Source organism: Oryctolagus cuniculus, chromosome X (genome assembly GCF_051225735.1).
Source record: "Oryctolagus cuniculus isolate XC-2025 breed Fujian yellow rabbit chromosome X, ASM5122573v1, whole genome shotgun sequence".
Taxonomy (NCBI): Eukaryota; Metazoa; Chordata; class Mammalia; order Lagomorpha; family Leporidae; genus Oryctolagus; species Oryctolagus cuniculus.
The window spans coordinates 89,321,495-89,343,826 of NC_142888.1; the positions used below are offsets into that span (position 1 = coordinate 89,321,495).

At 41.8% G+C, this 22,332-nt stretch overlaps 1 protein-coding gene and 1 long non-coding RNA gene across 4 annotated transcripts in view; one reads left to right on the forward strand and one right to left on the reverse strand.

The window, feature by feature from the left end:
* The window catches only part of LOC138847691 (uncharacterized), a 36,308-nt gene extending 25,035 nt beyond the window's left edge, over positions 1-11,273 (reverse strand). For both annotated transcript variants that reach the window (XR_016228130.1, XR_011385627.2), the window contains exon 1: positions 10,815-11,273. This is a non-coding gene — a long non-coding RNA (uncharacterized LOC138847691). The remainder of the gene's footprint in view (positions 1-10,814) is intronic.
* A 156-nt stretch (positions 11,274-11,429) lies between these two features.
* Positions 11,430-21,860, forward strand: MORF4L2 (mortality factor 4 like 2). Of its 2 annotated transcripts, none has more exons than XM_089324500.1 (4): positions 11,430-11,498; positions 12,841-12,933; positions 18,959-19,075; positions 20,294-21,860. In XM_089324500.1, exon 4 carries the CDS (start codon positions 20,318-20,320, stop codon positions 21,182-21,184), a length of 867 nt encoding a protein of 288 aa, XP_089180626.1. In that variant the 5' UTR covers positions 11,430-11,498; positions 12,841-12,933; positions 18,959-19,075; positions 20,294-20,317; the 3' UTR covers positions 21,185-21,860. The 2 variants fall into 2 exon arrangements, with proteins under 2 accessions (XP_089180626.1, XP_002720419.1); XM_002720373.6 differs by having other exon boundaries at positions 18,979-19,075.
* Positions 21,861-22,332: the final 472 nt, after the last annotated feature.

Sequence of the window (22,332 nt, forward strand, 5' to 3'; positions counted from 1 at the left end):
CACACCAGCCCCATACAGTGTTCTTTTAACTGTTTCTCTCACACATAAATATGAGTTTGAGGTCAGGAATTATAATGCATTTATTTTTATGTTCTCTGTACCAGGGTGAGAACGTGAAATGGATTAGTATTTGCTAACACTGTAGTTCTTAAAAAAGTTTTTTTCAACCACCCAGTTTCCGTACTAGTTCTTACCAACTCTATTTTCTTTGTAAGGGCTGTGTCATAAAGGACAGTACTTTCAAGGCAACAAGCATCCTTATTTATATTTTTCTTTTTCAAAGCCTTGAAGTGGTGTATCATCCTCAGAGCAAAGCTTTCAGGTAAGAAAACCGTGTATCCATGCAAGGGGTGAGGAAATGAGGCTGGGAGAGGTTAATGGACTCATCCAAGTCTCACAACAAAAGCAAAACCCAGGTTTCCTATTTCTCAGTACAATGACTTATCTATTAGGCAAAGAATCTCAAAAATCATCTTCAAGGAGTCCTAGGCTTTTAAGGGAAGAAAAAAACAGGTAGCAACACACACACACACACACACACACACTCATTTCAGTAAGAGTAACTCCACTTTCACCTTATATATTCACATCACCATAATATTTTATTTGGGGTAGGGAGGGGGAGCAAGGGAAGAGCTTATTGCTGCTTTAAAAAAATTTGAGAAATGAAACTACCATCAGGGCTGGCATTATGGTGCAGCAGGTAAAGCCACCATCTACAGTGCTGGCATCTCATATGAGTACTGGTTCAAGTCCTGGCTGCTCCACTTCCAATCCAGCTCCCTGCTAATGCACACAGGAGGGCAACAGAGGATGTCCCAAGACTTTGGGCCCCTGTACCCATGTGGGAGGCCTGAAGGAAGCTCCTGGCTCCTGGCTTCAGCCTGGCTCAGCACTGACAGTGGCAGCCATCTAGGGAGTGAACCAGCAGATGCAAGATCTCTCTCTGCCTCTCCCTCTCTGTCTGTAAGCCCTTCTGCCTTTCAAATAAATAAATAAATCTTTAACAACAACAACAACAACAACAACAAAACTCTATACCATCTGTAACTGTCACAGGTAAGCCATTTAACCAGTCAAGGGATGTTACAAGTGTATTATTCGGCTAGTATTCTAAGAGGACCTTGCTGTTTGAGAACAGACTAAACTGAAGGACAGCCATGACAAAGGAATATAATAATTGGATATCATGTCTAGGTCTAAGACCCTCTTCAAATTATCAACCTACAGAAACACGAAATACTTGTCACCCTACCTCTCCTTACACTTACTATCAATGCCTGGCTGAGGCCTCTAGGCTTATCAGTTCTCAGTTTAATGCTAAAGACAGTCCTGACCATCAAAGGACAAGAATGCTTGGGACCACTGGTCACAGCAACACATTTGGTATCTTGACTGCATTTAACTTTCAACACTAATTCTTCTATATAGAAATAAAGAGGTGGCCCTTTGGCTGGTGCCGTGGCTCAACAGGCTAATTCTCCGCCTAGCGGCACCGGCACACCAGGTTCTAGTCCCGGTCGGGGCGCTGGATTCTGTCCCGGTTGCCCCTCTTCCAGGTCAGCTCTCTGCTATTGCCCGGGAGCGCAGTGGAGGATGGCCCAAGTGCTTGGGCCCTGCACCCCATGGGAGACCAGGAGAAGCACCTGGCTCCTGCCTTCGGATCAGTGTGCTGCGCCAGCCGCAGCACGCTGGCCGTGGCAGCCACTGGAGGGTCAACCAACAGCAAAGGAAGACCTTTCTCTCTGTCTCTCTCTCTGTCCACTCTGCTTGTCAAAAAAAAAAAAAAAAAAAGGTGGTCCTTTTAGAAACCTAATGAATCATGGGATTTCCCATAAGGTAAGTGGGTCAGCAGGTCACAATGTCCCAGAATTCCAGAACCTGGCATAACAGAGCTGGGAGGGCCTTCCCAGATCATTTCAGTCTTGTCGCTTCATCAGACAACATGGGGTATTGAGGGTCCGAATGGGCAAAGCCCAGACCCTACTTGTAACCTCCTTTTTCCATTAACTCATTTGTAGCTGTGAAAGGAAAAATAGAATAGAAAGGGCAAGACTAGAGAGACTAGAGTATTATCACTTATTAGCTCCAGAGGCTCACTTCTTCGACTTCCTGAACTGAGACTCAAGGCTAAAGGTAATCTTCATCAGAGGAAACTGTTCCTATAATGACTATTCAGTCCTGAACCTCTTCCTTGTCTGTCTTTTGACTGATACCCAGGTTCAATTATCATAGTCCCCATAGGAAGGGGATAGCCAAATCTTGGCAGCAGGATCATATTACAAAAATAAAATGGTCATGCCAAGCTCCACATCCTATAAATTTAGGGTTTCCTCCACTAGAGTTTCTTTGTGAATTCCTTAGACTTATACTTCCTTTAGCCCTAGCTGGTATCATCATTTCATTGACCTAAGCTGCAGGTTGGTTCTTTCAGAAAGAAGAAAATGCGGTTTCTCATTAATTATCATTTTTTCTATATTTATAATTAATTATATCTTATAATTATAATCCACTATTCTAATGAAATGTACTACACTGATTTTGGAGTTCAACCTTTCCTATCCTATTTCATTAAGATTTCAAATTCCAGGTATATAACCCTCTTCATCCAGGGCCCTCAAGAGACAAGAACAACAGATTATGGAAATGAATCCATTATCTTCTTTCTGCTACTTATGTAACCTCTCTAATATCTTAGTGGTGGATTCATGTTTAGGGTAAATGATTAAAGAGAGAGAGGAAAGGTAAAAACAAATTGCTATAGCTTTAAGATGTCACTGATTCCATCCGGATGGTATTCCTCAAGCAAGAAATATCCAGTGAGGACTGCAGCTACAAAATTGTCTCCATTTCCTCCCTTTGTCTTTCTGTGGGGTACGGGTGGGTGCACACTGCCTCTATGACATCTTCCAACCAAATGAACAATTTTACATGTGGACATAAGCACATTTGGCCATAATGTCAAAATTCTGGTTTGAAGAACCAATAAGCAAATTTCTTCTGTTTTTAGAGGAGGGGTTGGGGAGGGGAAGAATCAGGAAGGGAGAGTACATGAGTCCACAAGATAATGAGAAGGCTAGGGTTTGGGGAAAGCTAAGGTTAGAACTATCTGGGTTTTGCTTGATTATTCATTTTGCTTTGTGTTTTCAGAAGTCAGTGTTCTCTCATGAGTTCTTCCTCTCAAAATTGAAAACTTTTAATGTTTTCCCTTCGCATATAGGTGGAGGACCAGTCCTTGAGACCAGCTTTCACTTGCAGGTGCGTCATCTCCCTTGGATTCATTCACAAATTATGGTGGAGTAGCTACCACAATAGGAACTGTGCTAAACACACAGTATACACAGTTAAGAAGAAACTTAGCACTTAGCCTCATAGATCTTGTATTCTAGCAGGGAAGACAGACTTGGACTAAGTTCCTGGATGATAGTGAGATGGAGAAAACGGGGTGGGGGGGTGTTGTGGAAATACGTAAGAGGGACACTGACCTACTCGTGGCCCAAGTTGGGGAGGGAATGTCTAGAAAGGCTTCCCTGAGGCAGACACATTTCAGATGTGACCTGAAAGAAAAGGAAGAAGCAAAGCAGCAGGAAGGACCAAGGAGACAAAGGAGAAGGAAAGTGCGAAGTGTAACAGAGCTTTGAAGAGGGAAGTGGTATAAAAGATTCTCATCTGAAAAAAAAAATCTGACCGCAGTGTGGAGAACAGATTGTAGGGAAACCACAGTAGGTCAGCAGGTGAAAACAGTGGTGTCTTGCAAGAAGGCGTGTCACAGGTGCTGAGGGAACAGAAAGCAAAAGCACTTAACTAGAGGCTGGGCATCAGGGAAGGGCTCCGTAAGGAAGTAACATTCCAAGTGAGACTTGCAGGCTGGGTTCGCCATGGTGAGGGAAGTGAGGGATGTGAGGGAGTGAGGAGTGAAGAGAGGCCCGGACACTAACCTTCTCCTTTAACCAAAGCAGGTCTCATTTTCACTAAGGACCTCGTCCTGGTCTGGAATGCCTGGTACCTTTTCTTCCTAGCCAAACAGTGCCTATGTTTCTACAGCCCTCCCCAGTGCCAGGTCCACTGATGACACCCCAATACGACTTACTGTTCCTGCTTATAAATTTCTATTCCATACGTATTGCTAAGCATTAAAGATCTACTATTCAGGGTAGTTACTTAACTTCACACAGATTCACATGTAAGCTACTTGGATTTGCAAACTCTTTTCTATTACTTTAGCATCATCCAGGGTATCTAGCACAATGAGGGACTGTGTGACACAGTCATTGAATGAATGAATGAATGAATGAGGCACTAGAGTCTCTGCAGACCTCCTTTAGATATTCACTATTATCCGTGAAGCTAATAGGAAAGGGATGTACTTTGTGTAAAAGATTCCTACAACTTGCATGCGAAGACCTGAGATCTGAAATTGACTATTCCTTCCCACTGGTCACTGCTTCTCACCCCCTTGCAATCCTGGTCCCCACCCCGCCCCCCCAACCTTCTATTGTTTCTTCTGTCTTCTGGTTGTCAGCCAGGATGAGAAAATGGTCAAGCTGTCCTCAGAGACTTACGCCAGCCTGGGCTGCTCTGCAGTGCCATGAAGGGCCAGGACTTTTGTTTACAGCTGGGAGCATGGCGAGGCGGTGAGCACAGCTGACAGCCCCACTCTGGGGCAAACATCAATCTTCCTCTGTCCTCTCAGCCAAGTCTCACAGACCAGCTTTATTGAAAGCTGGCTGCACCCGCCTGGGCTCACTGATGTCCCACCCACAACTCGAGCCTGGGAGTAGCTGGGTGAATCTCAGCTTTGTACCTTTTAGGAACTGCCCTTGCTCTCCTCTCTGTCCCTGTTTGCAAATCGGCTTATCTCAACCTCTGGGCCTCGAAAGAGCATGTTCTGAGGACCTCTTGCCCTAAACAGTGCCCCTCCTCTCCAACCATATCTGCTATCTCCCAACAATGTACCAAAGCTCTCGTTTGCTCAATTACACAGTAAAAACACAACCGCCACCAAACCCAGAACTAAACCACACAGCTTTCAATGTATACTCTTTGGAATCTGTCTTTCCAAGCTGAGCGGCCATATTGCAGGTTTTTGAAAGTGTGTGCATATGTGTGTGTGTGTTTTCTTCGCCTTCAGATGGATTTCCCACTTTTTTCAAAACTACAAATCAGTTGGGGCCTGGAGCTTCCACCATACTACTCATGAGGCCCTAAGTGACAAAGAGGTCCTCTTTGTCACATACGCTGCTCCCGGGCATCTCCTCCTTAGCAGCTTTTCCCTCTTCAGTGTTCCTACGCGCTGAGAATGAAGCCCTGGTTCTCCCAGTTCTCTCTCTTGCCCCCACATTCCCTTTGCCTGCTGGCTAACACGGCTCCCGCCAATTAGCTGAGGCCTCTTCCCCTGGGTGTCAGCCTCCCCCACTCCCAAACGCCTGAGGGATATGATACACGTCTTTGACCCCCACTTGCTCTTGCAGCAATGCTTCTTTTGAGGCCTGGTGGAGCGCCACCGCAGGTAGGAGAGTCTCCTTCTTCGAGACTTCATCAGTTCTTCTGGCCAAGTCTTTTTCCATCTAAACCCCCCCCACCCCGAGATTTTTTACATGGTGCCTCCCTACCAAAGAGTGTGCATTCTACCTAATCCCTTGGTCAATGCGTACTCTTCCAAACAGAAACCCATGCATGTTCTCTTCCCCCGGACTGATGGAGCAGCTTTTAACACCTTTTTTTGTCTTTTTAAAACGTTTCACTGTGAAAATTTCAAAAATACATACAAGAGGAGGAAAACTAGTATAATGAACCCCCATGTGCCCATCACTAAGCTTCAGCAACTCAGATGCAACATTTTAAGTATTACTACCTCATCACTTCTCAGCATTTTGGCTAACATCAAGTGTAGTATTACTACCTCATCCTCTTTTTAAAACTTTTTATTTAAGTTATACAAGTTTCGTGTATTTCATATGTACAGATTTAGGCCTCATCCTCTTTTAATATGATACCTGATATTTACAAAAGGCATAGCTTTTATCATACCCATTGAAAGGTGGCCTATAGGCAGAGATTGTAATCATAAGCAAACTTAAACTTGAGAATAATGGCTCAAAGTAGAACTTCACATGATTATTCCCAGTGAAATCTGTGGTTCACAAGACCACAAACCTTTGCAAACTACATGATCAACTATTAACTTAGGGAGGGGAAAACAAGAGATTACGTGCAACTCTGATATCCCAAGGTCACTCAAGGACTGCACAGATTAGCTTCAGGCTTTCAGCTATTTGCAAGGTCCTCTTTCTGTCAAATGGACGAGTCAGTTGGGTTGTGAATTAAATATGAGAGAGGAGCTAGAAGAGAAGAGATTACTCACAAAGGATAAATTTTCCCATGATATTTTCCATTTTTTTTTCTTATTTGTCATAGGCTAAGCAACCAGATTGAACCAGACTGATCTGGTCTGGTTTAATGAAATCCCTATTGAATGAGGCAGGGACAAATGCACAGTAAAACATCCTCATGTAAGAAATACCATTTTTGCTAAATACTTGGTTTTGTTTTTCAACTTTTACAGTAACCAAATATTCCTTTACAAGACATCCAAAAAGCTAGTCAGAACAAAATTTTTAATGCCAAAATTAACCCTAGAATACAGCCATTTCATCTGCTACCCAGAGGCCATAGGACACCCTCCCGAACAGACTGATCACTACCTTCCAGAACTAGGAAGGCTCTCTTAGCCACAGGGTGAGACAAGCAAGGCCAGAAGACCACCCTGGGCAATTTGCGTAAGGGTGCCCAACTAAGGGAACACAAATCTGGGCTGAAATTCATTCTTCAACTACCCTGGTGAAACTGTAGCAGCCTAGAGAAAGAAAAGAATTTTTCTCATTGTTCCACTGATGTGGACACTTCTGTGCAATGTGTCTGCCCCCAGGTGGCACAGGTTTCTAATCTGCACAAAGGCATTTATGAGCTAATGGTGCCCTTGCAAATTAACACAGGGTTGTCGGAGCTATTCTATGTCCTGTGAAGGCTAGGACCATAAATAGTCGCTGTCTGGCCTTGGGCCTTGGAGCCAAACAAACCTAAGCTATCTTTCCCTTCCAGTTGAAACAGATTGTGAAGACAGCAATTCATCTGTGAATCTGCAAGAAGAGTAACTCGCATTTTCCAGGGACCCACTACCCATCAGAAATCTTCTGAAGCCTAATCTCACCAGTAAGTGAAGGCAGCAGAGGGGCTTTCATACTTTGGGGGGTAGTATGACATAACTGGGGGAAAGGTTGGGCTTCAGAGTAAGAGAAAAGTCTCAATCCTCGCTCTACCATTTACTTGCTGAGTAAATTGGGGAGAGAGTTTGACTTCTCTGGGCCTCAGTGAGGATTTACTAAGATAACAGATGTGAAAGAGCTGGGCATTGTGCTGCCTGGCACATCAGAGGTATTCACTTCCTATGCCTTTTTCTGCTACCACCCAGACTGCAAAGCTAATTCACATTCTTCACACGCTTGTCATTGAAGCCTCATTCAATCAAGTGTATCCACAGGTCCATAAGACAGAATATTGAAGCAAGAGTCAGGAGACGTAGATCCCAATGACTCTTGTTACAATAGTACCTTAGTTGTTTCCTGCCCTGACCCCATCAATAAAATGGGAGAACCTGAGCCCTGATGCTGAAAGAGCACAAGAAATGACTTTTCTTGGGCATCTGCCATGAGACATGGGCTATACTAGGTCCTTTTTCATACCTTACATCCTCTCAATCAGCACAGTCCAGAAGAACTTTCAGAGGTCAGGGGACTGTTGTGTATCTGTGCTAATATGAGAGTTGCTAGCCATAAGCACCTACTGAGTCCTAGAAATATGGCTAGTGCAACTGAGGAACTGAATTTCTAATTTTTGTTCATCTTAATTCAATTTAAATAGCCACACGTTAGGCTGGACACTATATTAGGAAGTGTGGCTGTAAGGTTATGAAGCAGAAATATTTGCTCTCATTTAATATATGGTGACACTGATGCTTAAACAAGTTAAGGGGCCAGTGCCGTGGCTCACTTGGTTAATCCTCTGCCTGCGGCACTGGCATCCCATGTGGGCACTGGTTCTAGTCCCGGTTGCTCTTTTTCCAGTCCAGTTCTCTGCTGTGGCCCGGGAGGGCAGTGGAGGATGGCCCAAGTGCTTGGGCCCCTGCACCCGCATGGAGAACCAGGAAGAAGTACCTGGCTCCTGGCTTCGGATTGGCACAGTGCCGGCCATAGCGGCCATTTGGGGAGTGAGCCGGCGGAGGGAAGACCTTTCTCTCTGTCTCTCTCTCACTGCCTATAACTCTACTTGTCAAATAAAAAAAAGAACTTGATTGAAATCACTTAAATAGGAAGTAAATCAGATTCAAATCTGAGAGTAGGAGGCTTAGGAGAGTAATAGGATCAGATATTCCAGGGATTATCTGGGCTTCACGATTTACAAGTTATATGACCAAAGAAAAAGAATTACAGACTGTGCAACTCACTTCCAAAATCTATGCAATCATGATAATTATCACCTAATCTATAGGCCTTATTGTTGGAATACATGGGTATACAGTCTTACAGTGTGGCCCATAATAGGTCTTCAGCAACTGTGTTTCTTCACCACCCTAATTATTTCATCACACACAGAAGACAAGTGCAGAGTACAGAGAACACTAGAGAAAGAAAAAAAAAAAAAAAGAAAGGAAGCTCATGGGCTTTTATGTGACCTCCTATTGCAGAATGGAACTGGGGAAGGGTATGAAAATCATCAAAATATTTCCATTTAATTGTTTTTGCTTTACTGCCCTCTCCCTCATGTTCCAGTCAACATTATCCAAATCAGAGGAAAAAAGATACTATTTTTTTGAGACAAGTTGATGTGGTTGCACAACAGAGCACTGTTAAGAAGTTGGACTGAGGAGGCAAGTAAAGTTCAAATCCTGGTTCCATACTAATTGAGTGCACAAGGAAAATAATTCCATACCTCTTCATATTTGATTTTAATGTGTAAAATGTGTCTGATAATACAGCTCGTTTCAAAACATACTCATCATTTACTGATTGGCTTTCTATTCTGTAGCACCCTCTAGTGGTGTCTGCAAAAGCAAGCACTGTATTTCAGCCCTTCAAAGCCCTGGTCCTCAAACTTCAGGGTGCACTGAATCACAGATCAGTTTGCAATAACAGATTGCTAAACCACACACAGAGAATTTCTAACTCATTAGGCTGGAGGTGAAACCTGAGAATGCGAATTGCTGACAACTCCCCAGAGGATGCTGAGACTTGTGGGAAACACATTTTGAGAGCCACTGCCCTAAAAATCCCTCCCATGTATGTACAGATATATATGATGGATAACTATAGGTTAGTTAGATTTTGCTTGATTTTGTTTTGGCAGTAGCCATCTAATAAGGATTTAGGGTACAATAAGATATATATGTGAAACATTTAACACAGCATCTAAAACATAAGAAAGCATGCAACAAACTGAGGATCACAGGACAGAAATCATTTGTCCAGGGTCACAGGGCTACTGAGTGGTGAAACAGGGTTTAAAATAGGGTCTCTGACGTCAAAGGCACAACAAAGTTAAGCGGAATCAGTGCAGAAGGGGGTGGGGAGGAATATACATAACATTAAAAAATTCAAAGGGGAAAGATTGGTTTTCAATACCAATGTCCAAGTTTTATCTCTGAGTTCTTATCTTTCTTCACTGACTAAGTAGTCAACTGCATTATCCATTTAGGGGAATAGGGAGCATTGGTAAGAGGGGTAAGGGTTTGCATCAGCTTCAGCACCTAGGGTTACAAGAGTGGAGAAGGTGACTTTTTTCCCATGGAGAAAATACAAAATCAGCAAAAAACATCTGGCTCATGGGTCATAGTGTCATAACAGGGCTATTTATTAAAGTTGATTTTATTTCTCCCTAAAGATTAAAGATATACTGCCTATATGATCCCTATAGCTTGTTTGGAGAGTTCAGCAAACAAGAAAAGGGGGAATAATACCCCATAATCCCAGGGACCGATCCTTTACTGGGATTTGGCGGCATCTAGCGGCAGGCTCCAGAGGTAGCAACCTCAGCCAGAGAACTTTCTGGAAAATTAATTGAATGCGCATTTGCCTTAAGAAGGGCACTGTACTTGGAGATCGTGACAAACAGGTAAGAGGGCTTCATCCTTCACAGAAATTCAGAGTCGCTAGCGGAAGGGAAGGCTGTCCTATGCAGATATTTTTATGAGAAAATTTAATTTGTGCCAGAACTGCGAAAAGGGGCGCGGGGCAGGGGAGGGGGAAGAAGGGAGGAGGATAATTAGGGAAGTTAACAGAAGCTGCCCCTTGGAGTTGCTAATACGGGAGTGGGAGGATTTGGCTCTTAACCACTAAAGGACCGTTCATGGATTAGAAGAACGGAAGTAAATGTGGGAAGAAAGTGTTTGGGGGGGTCTAAAATGAAATCGGTAAGGAAAACAAATATTTCTTAACGGACACCTTTGGTTGCAGCGTGTATTCTTGGTTATTATTTTCTTTTTCAGTAAAACGGCTCTTCAAGCCATACACAGAAGAACCTGTATAGAGCGCCTCAGCTCCACACCCTCTGCCCCCTCCCCTCCAGGCCAAGGGTGCGCGCCTGCGCACACCCACCACTGCCGGCGCCACGAGGGCTTGCGCGCGCTCACGCCCCAAGGCCAACTAGCTAGCACGCGCAAGCGCGCGCGCGCAAGCGCACACACACACACACACACACACACACTCACACACTCACACTCTCACACGCTACCCTTAACGCCCTGCGCTGGCGCCACTCACCACGCCAACTTGCGCGCACATCCAAACCCTCTCACTGCGCCTTTTTTTTCCCCTGCTCCGAGAGTTGCGCAACAGGCTCGGGGGCGTGGCCCTGGATTTGACCTCGCGCTTCCCCACTCGCGGGAACCTTAGCTCATTTCCGCCTATCCTATTTCCGCAGGCCACGTAGACACTTCCTTTCCCAGTGGAAAAAAAAAACCACAAACCCATAATGCCTCCCTGCAGAAAGGAAAAAAATTCTCTGGTCAGAGGAACTCTGGGTCGTGAAAATAGGCCACGTGAGCACTCTGCCCTATAGACTTATGACCCAACGGCTGTCGCGCTTTTGGAGGGCGGGTTCAGAATCTAAGAGCGCGAGCGTCATTGGCCAGAACCCGCGCGAAAGGAGGAAGCCGATTGGTTCCTTTTAGGCTCTAACCATGAAGAAGCAGGTTGCTACGCCCGCCTTTACTGCGGCGGAGTGTCATTACTGACGTCGGAGTCGTTGTCCAATCATTTGGTTATGGAACATTCTAAAACTTAGACAAGACGATCGTGATTGGTTGAACGGCTTAAGCCCGCCTCCCGGGTGACGTGTCTGCGTATGGATATCAGTTGCCAGAGAAACCTGGCTTTACTATGGCGGTTGGAGGAACGGCAGTGATCACACGTCGGCTGCTGGGAAGAACTGGATTCTCGTTTCAGGTTTCGGGGTGGGGGGTGGGGAAAAAGGGTCGATGATTTCCCCTTTTCGGCGTTTTTATAGATAGGATTAGCTAATTGCTTCACAGTCGGGCAGAGCCGGATTCTGATTCCTGCTCGCCAACGCCCCGCTTGGGCAAGGCTCCTGTTCTTTCTGTGTCTCGGTTTCCATGTTTGTAAAATGGTGATAATAATAGTATCTACCTCAGAGACGTGTGCTCAGAGGTGTGTGCTCTAATAATGCGTAGAAGGCACTGAAGATGAAACCCGCTTTCTCGAGAGGCTCACTATTGTTACGGAGATAAATATCCACGTAGCAGAATGAGAGAAAAATACAAATTACGTAAATTCGCTCGTCACAGTGGCTTTTCTGCGCCCCAGCCTCCTCCCTGGGAGAAATTAAGGATAAAACCAGATAACTTGAATTTTTACCGATTAAATAATTTTACTTTCTGGGAATTGCCTCAAAATAGCGGGGATTGGAATTTTCCCATATTAAAAAGTTAAAGAGGAGGGGGATGGAGAACGATGAGCCACATGCGATGCGTAGGCCTTGTTTGGATCCTGATTCAAAAGCACGCCAACTGTAAAAATCTATTTAAGATGCGTCAGAAAAATTTGGTCACAGATTTCGATATTTGAAGGTTTTCAAGGAATTGATAGCGATTTTTTAGCCGTTGTAGTCCTATTGTGGTTATGTTCTCAGATTGTCTTTATTTGATACGATTTTTACAAAAATATTTGTGGGTTAAATAATTTAATGTTCGGGATTGTCTTCAAAACACGTTGATGACTAGCATTTCCTTCAGAATAATCTCAGCGGTAGGGGAGAGGGGGAGGGGAACAGAGGGGAGAAAATTAACCGTAAATTATTAATTGTTTAAGCTGAATTATAGGCATGTGGGTTTCTTCTATTAATCTCATTCTCTTGATATATACTTGAAATTTTCCATAATAAAATACACAAGTCAGCTATTCGGTGAGCTTTAAAAAGTCGGGGGAGGGGGGAGGGAGCAGTGGGTGGGGTTATAGATGAAACAAGATGGCCTTCAGTTAGTAATTGTTGAAGCTGCATGATGGATTCCTTCTACATTTTTATCTATTTGCTACTATCCTTAATAAAAAGTGGGGGGGGACAAATTAATTTGTCAAAGGTTGGATAAACATACAATAAAGTAAATTTGAAAATATAACCACAAGAAAGGAAAATGAAGCACTTGTACATTATTTATCAGCTTTGGTGTCCTTTGTGTGTAGTAAAATTGCTTATTCTGGTGGAGAAGAAAATCATCCTCTCATGCTTTTTTTTTAATGTCCTTTCTTGTCCCTTTGTTTGACCTTCTAGGTCACCGTCTGAAAAGCTTAAGTTTACTGTACAGTAAAAGGGTCAGGAGGTCTGATCCTGATAGCAGAACCATCCCTGTTTACAGAATCTTGGGTAAGTGCCTCCCTTCTCCTGACCTTAGTTCTCACACAACATACTACTACCTAACCTTACAGGAATGTTTGCAGAATTACTAAGCTCCTATCTGAGAAAGTACTCTTCAATGCTGAGTCCATTCATGCTTCCAGTATAGAAAAAGGATAGACGACAGAGGGTTTTACAATCTTCTGTGCGTTAGTAAAGTATACTGCTAAGATTGATTCTCTGTTAGATCCACAAATCCAGATTTTATTGGGGGGGGGGATGGCATCCCACATGCAGTATAATTCAATGTTGAGGAGCAAATAGCAACTTTCTGAATTTAAATCCTAACTCTGCCACTGTGTGATCTTGGATAAGATACTTAATTCACTTTGTGCCCAAGTGTCCTTATCTGTAAAAATGGAGATTCTAATATAGCATATAGCAGTTCTTGCTTCAGGACAATGCCTAGCACAAATAAGTGTTTGCTTAAATAATAATTGTTGCTCTGCTAGTCTTGATACAACTTGTTTTACACATGTACATCTAGCACACACGTCTGAAAGCAGTGGATCCCATTTTTGCAGTTATAAGGGGAAAAAATTAATGGTATTGATTTCTCTCCTCATTTTCCAGAAGCAGCAGTTACCACTAGGACTGAAATTAGGATTTCTGGCTAATTCTAACCATCTCAAAAGGTTTTAAGTACATTGATCATATTTTCTATGGGGAAATTTCCGGGTTCTGTAATTTTAACATCTTACCACATTCAGTCTGCTAACAAATTTTATATCATTCCTCCTTTGTTCAGACTAACACACACACAAAAAAACCCTGTTAAGCATAAAGGAAATATTCCAAGATCCAAAGAGGAAATTGATATAAATGTAACTGACATGATATATGTGCACTTTAAGATTTATTCTAAACAAACTGGAGGAGATGTTTTCACCCTTGTTTGTGACACATACATACACAAAAAATGTTAGCATTTGGAGTCTTGCTTCCCAGATGGCCTATTGCTTGCATAAAGAGATGAAAGAAGGTTTTTCAGTCTCTTGAAAACTGTATTTCTCATGGAGTCCTAATCTTCTCCCTGCTGAAATCCAGACTTCAGAAGAGGGCACTGGTATGATGAAAGAGATACGTTAGATGGATAGGCACAAAACACCGTTACATGAGACCATTTAGAAAATAATTAAGAACAAAAGTAGGGAGGTAGAGTATCGGGCCCGTACATGTTCAGAGAAAGCAAGGGTCAGGGTGACCTGGAAAAGGGAAAGGACCTTGACCTCTCCTTTCAAGGATGGGTAGACCCTAGGAGGGAGGGGATCTAGTCTGAATGGTATGGCTGCAAAGTATAAAATATGTGGTGAGGTGAACTTAAAAATCAGGTTATATAAGATTTCCATGGACAAGAATGGATCAGAAAGTCAGTGTGTATTTTTAAATACATGTGTTTTTTAAATAAATTTTTAATCACATAATTGAAATAAGAATAATGTCCTTGTAAAATTTTTAAACATTAGAATAGGTTCTGGTTCCCTTTTCTCACCACTCCCAATTCTCTTTCCCTCCCTGGAGTTAATCACTTTTACCAGTTTGCCCTATTTCCTTCTAGATCACTAAGTTATGAACCTGCCTAAAATGTATATGGATATATATATAATAGTTTTGTGTTTTTCTTTATGCAAATATGGTGTTATACTGTTGATATTGTTTTGCAACTGACTATTTTTAATTTTATTCAACAAATTGTCTTGGCTTCCTTAATGTCTAAAAGTTCTATCTTAGCCTTTGCAAAGTTGCAGTCCTTTAATTAGCAACGTACTCCTTGTTAGGTTATGCACCACAGTTTATTTTGCCAAATCGCCATTGACAGACTTTTAGGTTGACTCCAGTGTTGTGCTGTTTCAGATAGTACTGCATCAAACATCCTTAATGCCTGCTTACAAATGTTAGTCAAGGGCGTTTTTTAAGCTGTTAAACTAATAATTAGACCAGTGTGGAGGTGGTAGGACAGACATACCACTCTGACAAAACAGATGGCCTAGGGACAGTGATAACTGTAAAAATGAAATAATCCTAAATAATTGAGGGTACAGTACCTTAAGGGACCCATATACCTGGGAATTTAGAATGTTATAAAGTAGCATTTCAAATCAGTGGGGAAAGGGTATATCCTTCATTATTATTAATAAATATTCATCAATGACTATTTGGAAAAGTTAGTTATGGTGGAAAAATTAAAAACACCAAGAAATGATGCATTAAATCATTTTTATCATAATGGTCTGGGGGCATGACATAAAGACCAAAAGTCACAAAGGTGAAGATGGACATATTTGTGATACTGAGATCTACACAAATACATGTTATCTTATAGTGACGTACCATTAGATACACTTTAGTAAAGGTGACATTTTGGAAAAAATTTCACTAGAAATCGATAAAAAGCAGCAAACCTAGTAGAAAAGCAAACGAAAATATCCTTGTAAGAAACAGATACCTGACCAATGAATGTACAAAAATATGCTTGATATCACACAAATTCAAATGGAACTACATGTTAAATTGGCACAAAAAATCTACTTTTTCAAAAAAGTGTTTATCTAGTGTTGCTGAAGGTATAGAAGAATGAACTTGGGCATTTTTGCTGAGTACAAATTAAAACCGGTTCTTGATGAGGTTAATTTGGCTCTTAGCAGGGTTGTAAATAGACAGATCCTTCCACTGAGTAGTTTCCCTTGGAATGTGCCCTTCAGAAATTCTTATGTTCTAATATATCTGTGAATCAATGTCTATATAACCGTGTTTTTGTGATGATAAAATACTAGAACAAACCTAAATATTCATTAATATGAAGCTGGGTAAATTCTGGTACATAACAGATTACAGAATGTGGTGTGGATATTAAAGAGGTAGGTATGTACTGACATGGAAGGATACCCATGATAAGGGGGGTGGGGGGAGCAAGGGGCAGAGCAGTATGCAGCTCAGCTTTTTCAGAACTGAGTAAATGCATGCTATGTATAGTGTACACATTGAGTTTTTAAATTATGCTTTATTTGAATGTATACATAAAAATATTCGAAGGCATACATAGTGCTTCAGCGGTTATTCTTGGGGGTGGGGGGATAAGGTGGCACCTTCACATTTTTATATAGTATAGTATATATAGGTTTACAGAGGAACTGTAAGTGGTACTAAAAAATTTAGCTTCTTGGAAAATATATATATAGATTTTCAGTTCATAATTTACAAGTAAATTCTAGGTGGGTTAAGGCATTAAATGTATAGAAAGATGTCATCGTTTGTTCTTAGTTTTTAAACTTAAAAATGGAAGGGAAAATTATACATTTGATCACAATACTTGAAAAATATAGGAGAAATATTTGTGGGAAATGACAGTATAAAGAGCTCATTGGATATTAAAAGCACTAAAGACCAATTCAAAATGAGTGGGCAGTGGGCACATTTTTTCAGTGTTAAACCGCCACTAACAAATACAAACTGGAAACTAAAACAACCTATCTCCTTAACAAATTCACAAATATTTTTAAATAAAGATTCCCAGTGCTGACCAGAGTATGAGTGATCAGCATTTTTCCACACTACTTCTGGGATTGGTAAAACTTGGGGAGTGGGGGTAACTTGGCTATAGAAGTGTTAAAAGCCTCTTTGCCACTAAATCTACTTCTTGGAGTTACCAAAGTAGGAGGAAATGAGGGCAAAAAAAATTTAGACAGAATGTTTAATAATTGGTTATTAGAGAAGACACGCAGTGAGGGAATGTACCAGATATTTCTAGAGGGAGTGGTTAAGTCCAAGGTAGGCCACTTGATGGAACATACTTAGAGCTCTCAAATAACATAGTCATAAGTTGTAGTTTTCAAGATTTGATAGCCAGTGTGAGCTTCTCTCTGTTTAAATGTATATTTAGAGATTTTAAATAAACTTGGCAACATTAAAGGTAGAAAACTAAGACATATAAGTGTGTTTCCTTAATTTCTGCCTTGCCTTAAAGCTGACTTGTAGAAAATCAGTAGGAAAATAGAAGCTGCTGTCCCTAATGGTGCTTTCATTTTTCCCATGTGCTGAAAACACCCCCTCCCCACCACCACCACTTGTTAAGCAGCTCTGGGGTACTAGTATCAGAAACATGGCCTAGAATAGTTAGGAAAGGCTTAAAGATCAAAGAGGGTTTAGGGACCTTTGACTGTGAGATTGGAGAAAGGCCATCTGAAGCAGTGGGTATATGTTAGTAGAAAGTAGCAGATTAAAACAGCTCAGCAATATGTAAGAGCTTTGTTTTTGGCAAAGAATGTGCAAAGCACATTAGTCGCTACATCCTTACAGCGCTGTTAAGCTGCTGGGAAAGGGGCTATGTGGTAGAGACCATACCATAAATGAGGAACTCAAGGTTGAGTGGATGATGTCTGGTTCCTGACTCCCAAGTAGTGGTTACTTGATTGTTGTGTAGGGCACCCAGATGAAAATAAAAGGTTTCGTCCTGGCTGTACCCACACTGGGTACATAAGCCTTGACTAATGATGCAGGTATTCTATAGCAATGTCAGATAGTCCATTGTAAGGCAGAGTTACAGGGAGGCAGAGAGGTCTTCCATCTGCTGGTTCATTCCCACAAATGGCTGCAATGGCCAGAGCTGCAACGATCTGGAGCCAGGAGCTTCTTCTGGGTCTCCCACGCAGGTGCAAGGGCCCAAGGACTTGGGCCATCTTCCACTGTTTTCCCAGGCCATAGCAGAGAGCTGGATTGGAAGTGGAGCAGCCAGGACTGGAACCAGTGCCCATATGGGATGCTGGCACTGCAGGTGGCGGCTTTACCCGCTACACCACAGCACTGGCTTCCCCAAATGTGTCTTTCAGAATAGCTCTTGCCCAGGCTGGCTCTATATGTTTTGTGGTCTGGTTGGCACTAAGCCATCTTGCATTCTTTAGGTTTTTTTACTAGCATTGCCTTGTTTTTTGGCATTTGTGCACTATATGAGGAAGCCTTAAGGTAGGCTTTCTGGATTTTACTTAATTCCTTCTGTCCCAGACACAATGAATTCCTTTTTTTTTTTTTTAAAGAGATTTTGTAAGCCACTGTTTTCACAGGATGTATCTGTAACCCTCTGAGCCAGAAGCCTTCTGGTTCCCTTAGGATCAGTCATCTTAGTCATAGCTTTTGATGTTCCGAAGACTGGCTTTGCTCTTCAATTCTTGCTCAGAGCTTCGGACCTTTAAGTTAGAGGATATTGTCTGCTTGGTAACCTCTGGATTCTGCCTTGGGGCTTCCTTGGCATCTGTCCACATATACTTAAGGGTTAGGAATTGACTGGTTGAACATCGCTGTATATGAAAGTTATAGTTATCATGGAAACCTGCTGTGAAACTGATCCACCCTTGCCCCTTTCTCAGAGCTTAACACTGACTTCACCAGGCTGGTGTTTGTATTTCCCTATGCATTGATAGGTACCTGTTCGAAATACACAGAAACAAGATCACACTCAGGAGAACTGAGATTGATGCTTATTTCTCTGCCTGGGCTGTCTGTTCCTTTGGGATTGTGTTGTACCTAGTATTTTGCAACCTGCTTATTTATCTAACCATATTGAAAACTTCCCGTGTCAGTACCTGGGATTCTGTTTAGTTCATTTGAATGTTCTTCTATTCTGTGCTTCTATAATTTATGTTTGAGATGTATACATTTCCCTGGTGAAGAATATGCAGTTTCCAGTTCCTCAGTATTACAAACACTACAGAAACTACAGTGAACATCTCTGCATTCACATGTACAGATGTTTGCAAGGTACTGAGCCACATCACATTTCAGAAATTGTTTAAGGAGCTTATGAAGGCTGGGAATAACTTGCCACATTATATAGACAAGAAAAAGAGAGGCCCAGGGACGCACAGCTCATAAATGCTAGGTCCTGTTCAGAGTAAAGATCTTTATAATGTGAGACCCCAAGTATTTTCTCACAGCAATTGTGAAATACATGTTTATAAATTATTTTTTCCTAGATGACTACCGAAGTTTGCTTTGATTGTAGATACCTGCTTTATTTTCTAGGCTGTGTCTCCTACTCCATTCTTACAGACCAACTCAGAAGATCTGTAAAATCTGGGAACTCACTAGGCATTCTTGGAAAGGAAAGAAGGAAGATTGTGTAAGTGAAAAGAATTGTTTGACCTCTCATACCATAGGATTATTTTTGCATCCTTTCTAGCCCTCCCTTACTGTCGATTATTCCTGTCACTTCTTGAAATTCTCAACTTGGGCTTCCAAATTAAGTCTCCTAATTTTCCTATGACTGCTCTGGCCATTTGTTTCATTTGGCCTTTCTCTCTGCTCACCCCTTATATATCGCTTCCTCAGGTTTCCCAGATTTTATTCTGGTCTCCCTCATAGTGTCCATTGCCAGCTATATGATGATTACTCTCAGATTTCACTTCTAGTTCTGACTTCTCTCACCTAAGCTTTAAAATGCTATGTTGAAATGCACACCGCACATGCAAGAAGGCTGATACTGAACAACAATTTCTTCTCCTGCAGATGCAGTATTATTTTGTGATAATACTAATGACCTAATCACTTCTCAAAACCTGGGAGTCCTCACTGACTCCTCCCTCACCAACTTTCTACGCTCCCCCTCCCAACTAGTGATAACTGGAGATTTTGTTACATGCCATGTCTTGTCTGCTACCAAAGTATTCTGTGCCTATAAACCATCATGTACTAACCTTGTTTTATAATTGTCACTTTAGATGTTTGAATCCCTAACACCTACCATAGTGCCTATTTGGAAGCAAAAATACAGCAATAGAAGATGACAAACCAAATAGATGGATGATTTACCTCCATTCTTTCATTTTTATTGCTGATTCCAAAGTAACACTTAAGTCTACTTTTGTTAACTCATTAGCTCCCCACATTTGACATTTCAGAGCCCCTTTGACTCCTGGTCTCCTTCAGCGTGTTGCTCAGTTTCTCTTTACTGTCATTGCCCTATTTCCGACCTACCTGGACCAAGACAAGAACCTTTCCAGTTGCTTGTTTTACTGTTGTTCATTTTGCCTCTCTTTGGCTAAATTGATGTTCCTGATTTCTTTTACATTGTCATTCCTTCTGTTCTTCTGTTCCAAAGTCTTGCATTTCAACTCCACTGCCTTTTATCATTTCTTTGTCATTTTAGTTCCTTCTTTAAAATTGCACACCTATACTTTTAGTGACATAAAAAAAACTAGAGCAGTCTGAGGAATGCCTGGGTGGGATGACAGTAGTGGGTAGTAGGAGTTAGCATATGTTGTGGCCTAATGGGCCTTTATGAACCATAGTTAAAGATCACTGTAGAAAACAAACATGTAAAATACTTTATGTATTACAGTGGTTGGAATAAAAACAGGGTTGAATGAGTTCCAGAAAGCAGGGTTCTCAAACTCGTGGACAACAATCTGCGGAAGAAGACAACTTCAAAAAGCCAACTAGAGGCAACATGCAGAGAAGTAAGATGAGAGGCGCCTCCTCAGGAAAGAAGACAGCTGGCCAACAGCCGAAGAATGTTGAACAAGCTCTCCCAGGAAGATGGGGGGGTCGCTCGGCTGAGAACCCCCCTTCAGGATCTGTGAGGAAGACAAGGAAGAACAAGCAGAAGACTCCTGGGAATGGAGATGGCGGCAGTACCAGCGAAGCACCCCAGCCCCCTCGGAAGAAGAGGGCCCGGGCCGATCCCACTGTCGAAAGTGAGGATGCATTCAAGAATAGGATGGAAGTGAAGGTCAAGATCCCTGAAGAATTAAAACCATGGCTTGTTGAGGACTGGGACTTAGTAACCAGGCAGAAACAGCTCTTTCAACTCCCTGCCAAGAAGAATGTAGATGCTATTCTGGAAGAGTATGCCAATTGCAAGAAGTCACAGGGAAACATCGACAACAAAGAATATGCCGTCAATGAAGTTGTGGGAGGTATAAAAGAGTATTTCAATGTGATGTTGGGCACTCAGCTGCTCTATAAGTTTGAGAGGCCCCAGTATGCTGAAATCCTGTTGGCTCACCCTGATGCGCCGATGTCCCAGGTTTATGGAGCACCACACCTACTGAGATTATTTGTGAGAATTGGAGCAATGTTGGCTTATACGCCCCTTGATGAAAAGAGCCTTGCTCTATTGTTGGGCTATTTGCATGATTTCCTAAAATATCTGGCAAAGAATTCTGCTTCTCTGTTTACTGCCAGTGATTATAAAGTGGCTTCTGCTGAGTACCACCGCAAAGCCCTGTGAGGGTCTACTGACCACTCACCATTAATGTCTGGTATCTGTAAAACACTTTTTTTTTGTTCTTAGTCTTTTTCTTGTATAATTGATGTTCTTTAAAATTGTTAATGTATAACAGGGCTTATGTTTCAATTTGTTTTCTGTTCTATATTAAACAGAAAATAAAAGGAGTGCAAACTCCTTTTCTCATTTCAGAGTTGCTACCAGTGTATGCAGTAATTAGAAAAAGAAGAAAAATTCAGTAGAACATTTTATTGCATAGTTGACAACATTGCTTGAACGCTGGTGGTTCCATCCCTTTGACACTACACAATTTTCTAATCTGTGTTAATGCTATGTGATAAAAAAAAATGCCCTGATTCCTAGTGCCAAAGGTTCAACTTAATGTATATACCCGAAAACCCATGCATTTGTGCTCTTTTTTTTTTTTATGGTGCTTGAAGTAAAAACCGCCCATCCTCTGCAAATCCATCTATGTTGTTCCTTAGGCATCCTATCTTTGCTCAAATTGTTGAAGGATGGTGATTTGTTTCATGGTTTTTGTATTTGAGTCTAATGCACGTTCTAACATGATAGAGGCAATGCATTATTGTGTAGCCACGGTTTTCTGGAGAAGTTGATATTTTAGGAATTGTATTTCAGATCTCAAATAAAAATTGTTTCTAAGTTTCAAAGCAAGAAATATGTGCTGTGCCTTTAATGTCACCAAAGCTGACAGACTCACCTTGCTCAGGAAAGATCTTGGTGGTATCACAGATCTGTGACTCCTAGATCGTTGACCAAGACTTCCCTGATTCCCCAACAGATGTCAAGTTCCTTCTCTTTAATCCTAGCATAGGGAATCCATGGAGATGTTCCATGGTATTGGATAGCTGTACTTGTAGGTTCATCTAAACATGAGAATTTCCTAGTCAAACCACATATTTTTCATGACTTTTTCAGATCAACTAGAAAAGTAACCATAACTATTGTAAAAATTTTAGAAAATACATTAAGAACAAATATGGAAATAAGAATCACATAAAATCCTATCAATTCAAGTCCCAGCCCCCTCCAAAAAAAAAAAAGACTCAGAATGGGTGGTTTGAAGAGTTTATTAATAAAGGATTTTTCCCCAAATTACCAATATAAGGACACAAATCATTAGGTACAGG

What these genes read in the sequence shown, in the direction of transcription:
- MORF4L2 (XM_089324500.1), top strand. Translation starts at nt 20,318, where the DNA reads ATGAGTTCCAGAAAGCAGGGTTCTCAAACTCGTGGACAACAATCTGCG.